Genomic DNA, 15,611 nt, shown 5'->3' with positions numbered 1-15,611 from the left:
TTTTATCTCTGAAAAGTGTTTCATATGCAGCTTGTATGAAAGGCATTATGCAAAATAAAGTTCTATTGTATTGTATTCCCAGCCAAACATCATGTAATCTACAATAAAAAAAAATCATATTTTGGGCTCAAAGCATTAAGCGAGTTACTGGAAAGAAAGAATACAAGTGGAGCACACAAGAAGATCTTGAGGCAGAATCAGAGGACTGAAAGTGGTTGTTTTTTTTTTTCTTAATCCCCTGATGGATGACTGGTTAAAGAAATCAAAGATATTTTTAAAGGACTTTTAAGTGCTATTTTTATTGTGTTGAACATTATGATGATGCATTTTTCCATTAAGATAAACACTAAACATTAAGGTGGACCATGATTCCTTAAAAATGAAACTTTGTGTCTGAAAGCTATGAGCAAGCTACGAACTCGGATTGAAGATGAGGAAAAATGGTGGTTGTATGTTCTCAATTTGATTTATATAATGAAAAGGTTAATTGCTTTGAATCCGGGGACTGAAGTGGAGCAGCATAGGATGGATGAATTGTGCCCTCCTGTAGGGTGTTTTTTTTTTTGTTTGCTTTAAACATCAGTGTGTTAGTGTTTAAATCATGAGATGAAGTAGTAGACTTGTATAAATGACAATGTAACAAGTTTTAAAATAAAGGTGGTTTTTTTTAAGAAAAACTTTAGGTATTTTTGTTGTGTATTTCAATTGATTCATACCTTTGAATTTTCATGGTGGTAGAGGTAATATTCAAGTATTGATTACTTTCCCCAACGCTTAGTACAGTGCTCTGCACACAGTAAGCGCTCAATAAATACGATTGAGTGAATTTTTAAATGCACAATAAAAGTGCACGTTTGTGAAATATCAGTATGATGCTTAATTTACACCTTATCATCATCATCATCAATCGTATTTATTGAGCGCTTACTATGTTTTGGTACCTAACAGAGTCTTGTTATAGCTAACTTGAAAGTTTTTTAACTTAAAAAAAAATCAGGCCTTGTTTCTTGAAATATGTACTCATGTGCAGTGTGAGAGACAAAGCACTCCTTCCTTCTTAAAATCTGACTTCCACGTTTTGTCATTGTGAACCCTATATAACCGATGAGGAAGAGTTTCCCAATAATCTTGCTTATACATTCAATATATGGCTCTTAAGCCTCCCCCACTCAACTTGATTAACTTTCCCTCACAAGAATGAATATTAGAAGGCTTAAGAATGGGTAATAGCTACATAAATGGTAGCTTCATGGTGTTATTAGAGGGAAAAGATGCACTGATGCTTTTATCCATACTCTTGAGTGTCGATGTGAATGGGGTTGAGCGGGAGGGGTGGTAAATAATGCCCTGTTCCTCTATGTATCATTTACTTGTCATTTTAGAGACAATACTGAGCCTAAATCATTTGTGATCCAACATAAGATTTCTTAAATTGAGGCATGAAATAAACTAATCTGATTCAAAATTAATTTGGACATCCCTTTGAAAAAAATGTAGTAGGAGCTCTTTGTGATTATTTCAAATGTCTGGGTTGGATTTTATACTTTGATGAAGGGAAGAAAAATGAGGGTTTTAAGTCATCTTGTAGATTGAATATAAATATACAATTCGTCGAGGTGTTCTTCCTGGAGGGTGTTACAAATAGTAAGGAATTTAATCCTATGGGGAAAATGCTAGATTTTTGCTTTCTTAGTTTACAGTTACCTGGTTAAAATCCTAATGACAGTATGATGCTTACTTTACACCTTATCATGATTTTTGGTACCTAACAGTCTTAAGTTATAGCTAACTTGAAAGTTTTTTAACTTAAAAAAAAATCAAGCCTTGCTTCTTAGACACTAAACCATAAAATCAATGTCAGAAGGTCCCTGGGAATAAATGAAACTGATTTTACATCAATGGAGGGTGAAATAATAGCTGTAGTCGACATTATGCTTTGAAAGTGTTTTATTGCAATAAGGATGCAAGACTAAAAAAAGTACCAATTGGTCAGTTTGGTATGAGTTAGGTCTTTTCTGAAAATTTTTCTGAAAAGTTCGTTTTTGATTCACTGGAATATTCATCGTTTATTACTTGTTATAGTTAGTTTTTATGGCTGTTAAGTATTAGCCAAAGCAGTAGACCTGTTGTTTTTGATTAATCTGTTTACTGAATTTGCAATGTTGTAAAATGTTTGTATTAACATTTTAATAGGCAAAATAAAGATGAAAGCAAGAAACCAGAAGTTAAGAAAGTGGAGAAGAAGCGAGGTTAGTTTTTTTAAAATAATGCTCACTATTGCAGTCACACTGTAATTTTTTCTTTAGTAGGACAGGTGAACACAGGTTAGATTTAGGTGAGGAAGAACAGGTTTGGAATCTACTCTTTTGTTCTTTAATATCATGGTGCTCAAAACTCTAAGTGTATTTTTGGCTATCTGAATGCAGCTGCTTTTGTATATCTTTGTTTTAAACACACCTCTCAAGTTTCCCCCTCAAGTTTCAGCAAAGGGGGCATAGCCTAATGTAGAACATGTTAAAAAAAAAATGTTGGCATACCTTTTGCTTTCCTCCATCCCCACCTCCAACCTCCTCTGTGTTTATCTGCATTTCTGTAATGTCTTCAGTTCCTAACAGTATGCTTCCTCAAGCCAATTCCCTTTCCTCCTATTCTGAACAGTATAGCTAAGTATGAGTGAAATATGATAGGAGTTTAAAAGGGAAATGTAAGTAAATCACAGGTACACATTAATTTTTTTTTTCTATTCTGATGTGTTGGGTAATGAAGGTATTTCTGGGACCTGCTGCACTGATGGTCAAAGATAAGTTATACCATCACTTTGTTGGACCAAGTAGGAAATTTGGTTGCTTAATCTGTTGCAGAATGGGTAAAAGACCCAAAGCCAGTGTCCTGTAGTTATACTTACATCACCTTTAACTTTCCAGAAGTACTCATTACTATTTTTAGAAGTTTTGTGTCTGGCAAAGTCACGCCAGTAAATGACAAGAGACCCAGTTCTTGACTCATTCAGTAGTCTGTGTTGATTTGCTTATACCGAAATGTTACTGCCTTGAACAATATTCACTGTGCCTTTCAATTTTTTTAATTTTTAGAAACATCAATGGACTCTCGACTTCAAAGGATACACGCAGAAATTAAAAATTCACTCAAAATTGATAACCTTGTAAGTGTATCACATCTTCTGTATCTTTGACTCTCTCACACACACACACACACGAACTACACTGTGAGTGGTGTCTTACTTGAATATGAAGGCAATGATCTGTATTTCTACTTGTGGGTCTATCTTGATTTTGTATAATTATGAGCTAGTTTTAATTTTTGAAACACTTTTCTTAGTATTCAGTTATTTCATTATTCCGATATAAGGTTAAATTGCTTTAAATTTAAAAGTCCCATGTATTGGAAATGATTGAATATGCTGAAATCATTGTGGTGTTTTATGAAGGATGTGAACAGATGTATTGAAGCTCTGGATGAACTTGCTTCGCTTCAAGTCACAATGCAACAAGCCCAGAAACACACAGAGATGATTACAACTCTGAAAAAAGTAAGTTTGTACACATGGTTTCCACCAAGAAAAGGGAATACCTGGTACAGTTTAAGGGGAAATGTGCCCACATGTTTTTTCTCGTAGATATGCTTTATGTTTTGTAGTCGTGTAAAAAAATTTACCAAAAAAATTGTTTTTAAACCCTACACTACAGTTTCATTTGTCATCTATTCCACCCCCCAACTCCAGATTCGGCGGTTCAAAGTTAGTCAGGTTATCATGGAGAAGTCCACAATGTTGTACAACAAATTCAAGAACATGTTTTTGGTTGGTGAAGGAGATTCTGTTATTACACAAGTGCTGAACAAATCACTTGCTGAACAGAAACAACATGAAGAAGCAAACAAAACCAAAGAACAGGGGAAGAAGGGCCCAAATAAAAAGCCAGAAAAGGAACAGACAGGTATGTGGTAATAGGGTGGGGAATAATTATGAGAGGTGATTTGTACCATTTATTGCAGGTTGTGTACCATTATCATCATCATCATCATCAATCATCATCAATCGTATTTATTGAGCGCTTACTATGTGCAGAGCACTGTACTAAGCGCTTGGGAAGTACAAATTGGCAACACATAGAGACAGTCCCTACCCAACAGTGGGCTCACAGTCTAAAAGGGGGAGACAGAGAACAAAACCAAACATACTAACAAAATAAAATAAATAGAATAGATATGTACAAATACAATAGAGTAAAAAATATGTACAAACATATATCCATATATACAGGTGCTGTGGGGAAGGGAAGGAGGTAAGATGGGGGAGATGGAGAGGGGGACGAGGGGGAGAGGAAGGAAGGGGCTCAGTCTGGGAAGGCCTGCTAATATTATATCTATGAATTTCGAAACTGCCCATTGAATTTTCTTAAGATATGATTTTGGAGCTGTAGTTCAGTGCAGAATATCTAATACCCAACTAATTTAGTAGTTAATACCATTATTAGTGTGGGGGTTTGCTGTCTGGGGCCTTGTTTGGCAAACCCTAGATAGTCCACTCTGTGGGTGCAAGGGATCAGCGGCAAGAACGGCATCCCCATAATTCCTTTGAGGAAGATGAGGAACTCCAGGCTCTTAGAAAAAAAACCTTTGACTTGTGAACGTGTTGAATGAGTTCGGTACTTTGAGTATGTTCTGATGGCTTTTATTGATGAACTTTTCAAAGGTTCAAAGACAAACGGAGGTCCAGATGCTCAAGACAACCCTCCCCAACATAATGGAGACAGCACCGACGAGAGCAAAGAGAAGCACGAAGTCATCCCTAATAAAAAGTGAGGGTTTATTAGTGGTTACAGATACTGAATCTGCAGTCCACTCCTGTTGACTATCTCCTTAAGCTATTTTGTCAGTAATGTATCATGGTCTAACTCCTGGAACAATTTAGTTTGATTTCATCTGTTTTTTTCAGATAAACTTTAAATTGGGAAACAAGGTAAGGAGGATGTGTGACTATGTTGAAGTATCTCTGAATAGTTTGATGGAAGAGAGAAGCGCAAGGGGAACAAGGAACTGAATCCAGTGTGATAACCTTGTATCTACCCTAATGCTTTGTACACAGTACTTAGAAAATTCCTTTTTTATTATTAGTAATAATAACAAACAAGCATCCATAGGTATTAGATCCTTATTGCATTCTATGGAAATCAAAGGGAATCATTTGAAATACTAAAACAATCTTTAAAAGTAATGAAATGCCAGAATTTAAACTGTATTATGTTTTTAGAGTTAATTTTAGGGGTGTAGGAGTGCTGAGATTCTAATGGCCAGAGGAAATATACTTTTTAACCTACTTCAGCCCATCGTTTTTGGCCGGGCAGGGGTGTGTGTGTGTGAAGAGGGATTCTTAAACTACTGTGGATGTAGAAAAATATTTGCTTGTTAGGTTACAACTCATAATAATAATAATGATGTCATTTGTTAAGCGCTTACTATGTGCAGAGCACTGTTCTAAGCGCTGGGGAGGATACAAGGTGATCAAGTTGCCCCACGTGGGGCTCACAATCAATCCCCATTTTACAGATGAGGTAACTGGGGCTCAGAGAAGTTAAGTGACTTGCCCAAGATCACACAGCCGTCAAGTGGTGGAGTGGGGATTCGAACCCATGACCTCTGACTCCAAAGCCCGTGCTCTTTTCACTGAGCCACGCTGCTTCTCATGTTCAGCCCCCTCCCATCGGGATCTCTAGCTTATCCAGGCAGTTTTTAGTTCAGTTGCTTGCATCTCTTTAGGTGATTTCATGTTTGTTGGGAAGATGCGGGAGCCTGAACAGGGCTGGAGGAAGGCAGAAGAAAAGAGGAGAGTCCAAAATAGACTGGGGAAGGGAGAGGTGTTGTGGGGAGCTCAGTTACCTGTTGAAACATTTCCTCGATGATTGGATCTGGATTGGGCCCAATCCCGAATAATCTGTCTATAGGAAATTGTATAGTAGAAGCAGTAACCAGCATGAGAGTGAGTTTTTCCTTTTCATTTTTATCTAGATGCTAAGATAATTTGGCTTGAATGTGCCTGCTTTTTACTGAAAGTTTTCCTTCCAGTGCTAATCGCTTCCCTCTTCCCTCTAGGACATCCGACGAAGAGGAGCCTGAAAAGTCATCACAGGACACCAACCTCGAACGTGACGAAACTGGAGTTTAAAGTTACATTTTGGAAGAGAGGATTAACAGTTTTGCATTTGAAATATTTAGATTGCTGAAAGTTTTAAATAATTTTTATAAGCATAGGTTTTGATGTTTAAAAAATTGTTTTGAGGGAGAGCAATCCCTTTATATCTTTGTTTTAAAAGTAATTGAACATTCTTGCTGGATTGTATTTGTGCAGTATTAAAGCTATATACCCAGTAAGTGTGCTGATCCTTTAGAAAACTGAAAATTGCTTTTATTTTACAAGTTATAGTTGTAGTATATTTTTACTTGATTATAGTATGTTAATGTGTAGTGGTAGTGGTTACTTTTTTTTAACTGTTATTTGTATAGACCCACTACCTTCCAAAATATCGTATTTTTTTGTGCATAGTTTTTACAAATCTTTATGAATACTGGAGGCTAATTTTTATGGTAATGATCCCTTTAGAAATGCAAGCATCAAGTATCTGAAGGAGAAATAAAAGATGGGAAAGTCATACATATTCAAGTTCCTTCTGCATAGGTATCTCTACTGTTGAATACTTGCCTGTGAGATTTAAATACTATAGTGTTAGAACATTACTTTGTACGGGAAGACTTAAGTACCACTAAAGACAAGGAAAATCTGTCTGAAGTAGCAGGGTCAGTTAAATGCTAAGGAGGTAAGTCATCAAATATGAAACGATCCCATCAACTACCAAAAATAGAGGATTCAGATGGTTAAGAATTTTCCAGAATAGAGGTGAGGCTCAATCTCACTGGGAGATGCAGAGGCAGGCAGAAAGAGGGTTGGGTCTGTTAAGAGCAAGGGACTAGGAAAGAATGAAATCCATGGGAGCTGGCAGGTGAGGAAAAAGGCTGAGATTGGGGTGGGGCGGTGGCATCTGGGAAGGTGAGGAAGAAGAAACTATCAAAGGAGAAAGAGAGCTTAAGGAAAGATTAATGCCATGGAAATCCAATGCAGCAGATGAGCATATTGAGGCAATCCAGCTACAGCAGCCACCTGCACTTTAAACATCTTGCAGTTGTCATTCGAATGGGGAAATTAAGAGGTACAGCATCTTTATATTTGGTATGTGACCTACTTTTTCGGATGCAGGGAGAGTTATTTCACTGAACTGGTTGAAAATAAAGTTTTTGGAAGTTTCTTGAAAATTGGGAGTTGATCTGTTAATTTATCGTCCCTGTGCTAGCAGTTTTGTCACGTGACTACTTTCTATGCTGGAACTGATCTACACACATAATACCGTTTCTTAGCATGAGTCAGTACCCCACGGTTTGGACTGGTATGCTACAGGAATTAGACGGAATGTTAAATAGCTGTAAATATGCACATTAATGGCTGCTACCTAATGGGATCTTTCATCAGGTACATCAATTAGTCAATCATGAGTGCTTTCTGTGTGCAGAGCACTGTACTAAACACTTGAGAGAGTATGTTCCCTGCTTGCAAGGGGAGTGTTTATTTCATATGCATATTCAGTATCTGCTCAGGGTTTCCCAAGTACTTGGTAATGTAGGGGGGATTGAAAATCATGAAGCTTTTCAACTCTTCAAGGCAGACAAATGAATTAAGGATGTCAATTTTGGAAATAGGCTGCCTGAATACATTTTAGGTATAGGTGGCTGTGTTGTACAGGGCACAGTACAGATAAACTCAACGTGACCCCAGCCCCTAATGTAAGAAGGGGGAGGAAAAGTTAAAGTAATAAAAAAAAAAGAAACCAGGACAGCAATAAAGTAGGTATCGGCAAAGGATTTCAGGTTTTCACTATGCTGGTACTCTGGGGTCAAAGGGCACAGCTTTCCCAATGTGGTATGTGAGAGGCATTCTGCCAACAGCTGGCTTCCTGTTGCTTATCTTCCTAGATTGACACATTTTATAGCTCAGGTGTTCAGTGGCTCAAACTTGATTAAATGAATAATAGCTGCTTTCCCTGGCAAGTTTCCACCTCAATTTATGAAATTACAAAACCAGTTTCTCCAAGGGAATTCTGATTATAAACTGCTAGGTACTCAGAATCCCTACCCACAACCTTCTTCCCATTGCTTTGTTTTCCTGCTGAAAAGCAGCAGCATGGCTCAGTGGAAAGAGCATGGACTTGGGAGTTGGAGGTCATGGGTTCTAATCCTGCCTCGCCCAAAGTCACACAGCTGACAAGCGGCAAAGTCACTTCACTTCTCTGGGCCTCCGTTCCCTCATCTGTAAAATGGGGATTAAGACTGTGGGGCAACCTTATATCCCCCCCAGCACTTAGAACAGTGCTTTGCATATAGTAAGTGCTTAAATACCATCATTAAAAATCCAACCTAGCCCCATTAGAGACCACATGGTGGTGAGTTTATTGTAATTGCCATTTTAGTTTTTGAATGGGAAACCAAAATTGTAATACAAAGGTTGGTAACAGCTCCCCCCGCTCCCCCCCCACAAAGTTTCTATATGCTACTTTTTCAATTAGCTAGTTGATCTTTACCACCTAATTGGATCCCAACCACCATTAATGAGATCAGTGGATAAAACTTCAAAATTCACTCACCCACAGTAACTTTTCTGAGAAATTGGGTAGGGGAGGGGCGTCTGCTCCACCATCTACACTGGCTGATGACTTTTTTTAAGGTAATATTACTGACCGGAAAACCTATTGCCAGGGCAGAAACACAAAACATTAGTCCCTCTAACTTCTCTATCTGCCTGTTATTGTGTCACGAAGGCCCACGTTGCTAAACGGGAGTATATGGGTTGGTGTGAAGATTTTTTTTTTAAAGCTTGGCAAATTAGAATTTTATTTTTAATGGTATCTGTTGATAGCTTACTCTCTGCCAGGCACTGTATTATGCACTAGGGCAGATACACAATAATCAGCTTGGACACAGTCCCTATCTCACATAGGGCTCACAGTCTTCATCCCTATTTGAGTGGGTAGCGACCATCTATATGTTGTTGACTTGTACTTACCAAGCACTGAGTACAGTGCTCTGCACACAGTAAGTGCTCAATAAATATGATTGAATGAATAAGGTAATATCAATATTGCTTATCGATAGTATCACATCTGGCAACATGCTTGTTTTTTGGTGAGCCCATGGGTCTCTCTAAAAAGGAGTAAATTGGTGTTATTAAGTTAGGGGCCAGTTCCATGAGGGTGTTAGACTCCCAGCTTTGCACATCCCAGATCTTTGATAAGATCAGAGAGTTTTTAATAAGGTCTGAAAACAAACACGTTCCTGCCTCAAGAACTCTTTAAAACCCATCCCCCTTCAAGTGCTCCTGTTCCCTGCCCTCAGAATTTCAGCTTAACATTTATTTTAATGTGGGGGTAAAGATCAAGGTAAGCATTTTCAAAGGGCAGGGGTTTTCTGATACATCAGCGTCTGTACGGCAAGTGTTTCATTGGCAATTTGTCTTTCCAGCTCTTGAGAATGCCACCAACAGCTCCACAAATGTTCAACCTTGCTTCTATGCCAGTGTTTGTAAGATGAAGATAATTTTGCTTAATTTAGGGCTTCAAGCTCGACAACCAAAACAGTCCATATTTTGATTAAAGTGAGGGCTACAGATCGAAGCAGGAAAAACAATACCTACATGACATTGGGTTTTGCCCAACTTCTAACAAGGTGAAGCCTAAAGCTCTCAAAGGATTCATAATAATAATAATGACCATAAACACCCTAACAATATGACAAAGCCTGCCATCAGGGGTACTGGATGAGCCTTGACTCAGAGCAAGTACCTGCAGGGAGGAATGGGTTATAGTGATGGCGGTTTATGCAGGGTCACCCGTACTCTCTTCTCCCTTCCAGTCTTGTTCCCCCACGTGGGACAACCTGATCACCTTGTATCCCCCCCAGCGCTTAGAACAGTGCTTTGCACATAGTAAGCGCTTAAAAAATGCCATCATCATCATCATCCTGGGGAACAAAATGTGATGAGTGAGTAAGCTGGCGGGAATGCAGCACATTGCAAAGAGTACATGGAGGTTTATAAGTTTGGTATGGCCACAGAATAATGCCAATGGTATGCTGTGGCACCATAACCTGGAAGGAGCTTGTCTTGGTAGCCAGTGCAGTCTTTGCCATCCACTCTGGCCAGCTATTTTAGAATTCCTCAGGGAATGTCCCAAGTAGCTTTTTGGTCGTAAACCTCCAGTGCCGATAGCTTACCCCAAGCAGGCAGAACTGGGACTAAAACCCAGGTCTCCCGATTCCCAGGGCAGGGCTCTTTCCAGGGGGCTGCCATAATAGGAATGTTATGGATCCCTGAAGGACAAAGAGCTACAACAAATCCAAAGGGTGCCTGCAGGACAGACCAGTGTGTTCCTAGGTGGGCAGTGCCTACGTCACCCCCATAGTGGTTTGTGGCACTGCAACTCTCCCTTTTCCATTTTCTTCATCTCCAGAGGAGGAAGAGGTTGGTGGTGTGATAGACAAGATCAAGGTACAGCGAGTAGGTAGAGGAGCTAAGTGTGCGGGCTGAGTCACAGTGAGGTAAAGTAGAAGGTGGGGAGTTGATTGAATGCTTTAAAGCTGATAGTAAGTAGTTTCTGACTGAATAAGGGAGCTGAGAGAGTGAAGGGAGTCAGAGATATTGCCATGGTTGCAGGCTTCAGAGACAAGGGAGGAAGGTAATGTCGACTGCCAGGAAGCTAAATAGAGATGGGGAACTGGGAGGGAAGAGTTGTTCAGTTTGGGGCATATTGAGTTTGGGGTCCCAGAGGGACATTCATGTAGAAATGTCCTGGGGGCAAGCAAGTGAGGTTAGTGAGGTAGGTTTGGGACCCACCCACACAGAGGTGATAGTTGAAACTGTGGAGACAGACGACCCTCCCGAGGGCATGACTGTAAAACAGGAAGAGAAGGGATTCCCAGACTGAGCCCCTTCTTTCCTCTCCCCCTCGTCCCCCTCTCCATCCCCCCGTCTTACCTCCTTCCCTTCCCCACAGCACCTGTATATATGTATATATGGTTGTACATATTTATTACTCTATTTATTTATTTATTTTACTTGTACATTTCTATCCTACTTATTTTATTTTGTTGGTATGTTTGGTTCAGTTCTCTGTCTCCCCCTTTTAGACTGTGAGCCCACTGTTGGGTAGGGACTGTCTCTATGTGATGCCAATTTGTACTTCCCAAGCGCTTAGTACAGTGCTCTGCACATAGTAAGCGCTCAATAAATACGATTGATTGATTGATTGATTGATTGATTCAGAACAGCTCTGAAGAACGCTCACAGTAAAGGAGTGGGAGGCAGAGGAAGAGTGGGCAAAAAAGAATGAGAAGGAGCACCCAAAGAGGTAAAAAGCAACAAAAAAAGAATAAGGAGCACCCAAAGAGGTAAAAAGCAAAAGATAGCTCAACAGAATTCTAGCCAAGATACGCAATGCAAACACTGCTGTAACATTACAGCAGAACGGATTACACTTGGATGGGAATGTGACACCATTCTGGCATCTCACCACCCAGAGATTAAGCGCTTAGTACAGTGCTCTGCACACAGTAAGCGCTCAATAAATACGATTGATGATCTCTACTAACCAGCACTTCAGATAACTTCCCCAAGAAATCAACGTGCGAGCCTTTCTCCCTCCTTTCCCAACCCAAGCACACAGACACTCTGGGGTGGGTGCAAACTAGCAAATAGCAGCATGGCTCAGTGGAAAGAGCACGGGCTTTGGAGTCAGAGGTGATGAGTTCAAATCCCTGCTCCACCACTTGTCAGCTGTGTGACTTTGGGCAAGTCACAACTTCTCTGGGCCTCAGTTACCTCATCTGTAAAATGGGGATTAAGACTGTGAGCCCCCCATGGGACAACCTGATCACCTTGTAACCTCCCCAGCGCCTAGAACAGTGCTTTGCACATAGTAAGCGCTTAATACATGCTGTAAAAAAAAGTTTCAACTCACACCAATTAGCACCTTCAAGCCACTAATGTTTGTTCCCTTTTTTGTGGGGGGGAATTTGTTAAGCACTTACTGTGTGTCAAACACTGACATCCAAGTGTTGCGGTACGTACAAGTTAAATTAGGTCAGGCAGTCTCTGTTCCATATTCATTCATTCAATCGTATTTATTGAGCGCTTACTGTGTGTAGAGCACTGTACTAGGCACTTGGGAAGTACAAGCCGGCAACATATACAGACGGTCCCTACCCAACGGGTTCAGTCTAGAAGGGGGAGACAGACAATAAAACAAAACAAGTAGACAGGTATCAAAATTGTGAACCCATATGGGGTTCACAATTTAAGTAGGAGGGAGTACAGACATTGAATCCCCATTTTACCATTGCGGAAACTGAGGCACAAGAGAAGTAAAGTGACCCAAGATCACACAGCAAGCAATTGGCAGAGCCAGGATTAAAACCCGGGTCCTCTCAGGCCCGTGCTCTTTCCACTAGGCCAGGCTGCTTCTGCCAATGTAGTTAGTAAAACGGTCCTTTCCCTCAATCTCTCTGCTGAAGCTGTTCAATTTCTCCAACACCTTTCTTTAGTAAAATTATCCAATTATGCAAAAAACCTCCAGATAGTTGGCTCTGACTCTTTGCCCTTTCCAAATCCTAGACTGTTAAACTCCTCCAAGTCAGGGATCATGTTGACCAACTCGACTGTAGTGAACTCCCTCAAGAACTTGGTACAATGCTCTGCCCAGTAAGTGCTCAATAAATATCATTGATGCAGTTGTTTACTTTTAGATTGTGAGCCCCGTGTGGGACAGGGATTGTGCCCAACCTGATTAAACTTGTATCTACCTCAGTGCTTAGAACATGGCAAATGCATAATAATAATTACGCCCACTACCTCCATCCCTTGCAATTTGGCTTCTCCCCCCTCTATTCCACTGAAACTGCTCTCTCCAAAGTTACCAATCACCTGTCCTGTGCCAAATTGATCAGACTCTACTCCATCTCAGCAGCACTGGAGACCACCCGCTTCTCCTGGAAACACTAAAACAGTTTGACAGTTTTCTCTTGGTTCTCCTCCTACCTCTGTGCCCACTCCTTTATGGTCTCTTTTACTGGCTCCTCTGCCCCCCGCCGCCTAACTGTGAGGGTCCCTCAAGGTTTATTTCTGGATCCTCTTTTATTCTCCATATACAACCTCTCCCTTGAGGAGCTTACCTGCTCCCACAGCTTCAAATACCATCTCTATGCATATGATTCTCAAGTCTACCTCTCCAGCCCTGACTTCGGCAATTTTGTTTTTTCTCCTGATTTCAGAACATCTCTAAACAAACCACCCTGGCTCATGAGTTCCTAACCATGGCATTATCCTCAACTCATCCCTCTCATTCAACCCACATATTCAGTCTGTCACCACATCCTATAGGTTCTATCTTCACAACGTCTCTAGAATCTGCATCTTCTTCTCCATCCAAACTGCTACCACACTGATCCAAGCATTTATCATATCCCACCTCTGTCACATCAACCTCCTTGCTAACCTCCCTATCTCTAGCCTCTCCCCACCTCCAATTCATACTTCACTTGGCTTCCTGGATCATTTTTCTAACAGATAGTTCTGCGCACATCTCCCCACTCCTCAGATACCTCTAATGGTTGCCCATCCATCTCTACATCATACAAAAACTCCTCACCATCAGCTTTAAGGCACTCAATCGGCTCTCTATTATCTATCTTTGCTCCCCTCCCACTACAACTCAGTCTACACACTTTCCTTTAACACCAACTGACTTTCTGTGCCTTGATTTCATCTGTCTCGCCGTCAACCCCTTCCCACACATTCCCGTGTGGCTGGAACTCCAACCCTGTTCACTTTCGGCAGACCACTATTGAAAATACCCCTATCTTCAGAGCCGTAAATCCCATCTCGTCCAGGAAGCCTTCCCTGACTAATCTCTCATTTCCCCACTCTATTTACCTTCTCTACTGCCTCACCTCAGGCACTGGCGTCTGTACTCACCCCACTCCTGCCAGACTTACGTACATATCCTTATAACCATACCCATTTCCCCTATTTGTAATTTATTTTAATGCCTATCTCTCCCAGCAGACTGTTAGCTCCTTGAGTGCGGGGGTCGTGTCTACCAACTCCACTGGACTGAATTTTCCCAAGCACTTAGTGCACAGTACTAATTAAGCCCACAGTCAGCACTCAATAAATATATCCCCCAAACAGCTATATAAAATTGAAAAAACATAAAACACCTCACCCTACTCTGCCAAGTCTACAAAGCTCTCAACATCTCCAACCTTTAAATAACATCTATGGAGAAATTCTGAAGGTGGCTCCACACCCTTTAAAGAGAAGATTTGGTCTAAGGAGTACTCCAGACATCCAAGGAAACCTGAATTCAGCTGTATTTAAATTAACCTAGAAGAGGAAAGAAAAGGCGCTTGACGTTTTTGACCATCATTATTTTATGAGAGAGACATCCTACGTGTTTATAACATGATTCAATCAATGAGTCCCAAGCAGAACATTGGCTGGGGGTGGGGAGCACAAAAACCGTGAGTTGAGTATGAAATAATTTATAAATGTGCGGCACCCAATCAGAACCAAGGAACGAGTGCTTCTATTTGAAGCAACATGGTCTAGTGATGATGATGATGGTATTTGTAAAGTGCTTACTATGTGCCATGCGCAGTTCTAAGCACTGGGGTAGATACAAGGTAATCAGATTGTCCCACTTGGGGCTCACAGTCTTAATCCCCATTTTACAGATGAGGGAACCGAGGCACAGAGAAGTTAAGTGACTTGCCCAAAGTCACAAAGCTGACAAGTGGTGGGGTCAGGATTAGAACCCCTGACCTCCCACTCCCAAACCCATGCTCTATCCACTAAGCCACACTGCTTCTATGCATAGACCTGTGAGTCAGAAGGACCTGGATTCTAATCCCAGCTCTGCCGTGTGGCCTTGGGCAAGTCACTTCATTTCTCTGTGCCTCAGTTCCCTCATCTGTAAAATGGGGATTAAGACTGTGAGCCCTTTGTGGGACAGGGACTGTGTCCAACCTGATTAGCTTGCATCTGCCCCTGCATTTAGAACACTAAATACCACCATTATCATTATTATTAATACCTTTTGATAAATGAACTTCCTACTACCCATCTACCCAATTTTAATTACAATAATACTTGCATTACATGACCTGAGAGATTTTTCTTTCTTTTATGAATGGGTCACAACCCTTACTCTGACTATCTTCAAATCAACACACACTGGCCACCCTGCCCTAAAGGCTTTGGTTTATTTCCACAATAAGTACAGGTTTAAGTCCCCTGGGATACAAAAGTTACCTGGAACTGGTCATAGATTAATCACAGATACTTTGGGTGGATAAAACTGATTAAATTCAATTCAGATTGCCCACAGATTAGCTCAAATACGAAAAATACATTTAATGCTGGTCATTTAAAGAATGCCTTCATTTGTCGTAATCTGTATCTCAAGGAAACTGTCAATTTATGGATGGTCCAAACTATA

At 40.6% G+C, this 15,611-nt stretch overlaps 1 protein-coding gene across 2 annotated transcripts in view; it reads left to right on the top strand.

Annotated features, from left to right (window-relative positions):
• The window catches only part of PSIP1 (PC4 and SFRS1 interacting protein 1), a 40,141-nt gene extending 32,815 nt beyond the window's left edge, over positions 1 to 7,326 (top strand). For both annotated transcript variants that reach the window (XM_038769431.1, XM_038769432.1), the window contains exons 11-16: positions 2,194 to 2,249; positions 3,093 to 3,163; positions 3,449 to 3,550; positions 3,743 to 3,956; positions 4,715 to 4,820; positions 6,112 to 7,326. In XM_038769431.1, the coding sequence (XP_038625359.1) occupies positions 2,194 to 2,249; positions 3,093 to 3,163; positions 3,449 to 3,550; positions 3,743 to 3,956; positions 4,715 to 4,820; positions 6,112 to 6,184 (622 nt within the window). In that variant the 3' untranslated portion in view covers positions 6,185 to 7,326. The remainder of the gene's footprint in view (positions 1 to 2,193; positions 2,250 to 3,092; positions 3,164 to 3,448; positions 3,551 to 3,742; positions 3,957 to 4,714; positions 4,821 to 6,111) is intronic.
• Positions 7,327 to 15,611: the final 8,285 nt, after the last annotated feature.

The sequence above is a fragment of the Tachyglossus aculeatus genome, chromosome X4 (assembly GCF_015852505.1).
Source record: "Tachyglossus aculeatus isolate mTacAcu1 chromosome X4, mTacAcu1.pri, whole genome shotgun sequence".
Lineage (NCBI taxonomy): Eukaryota > Metazoa > Chordata > Mammalia > Monotremata > Tachyglossidae > Tachyglossus > Tachyglossus aculeatus.
The sequence above is the reverse complement of the archived record's forward strand: the minus strand, read 5'-3'. Positions and strand labels throughout refer to the sequence as shown.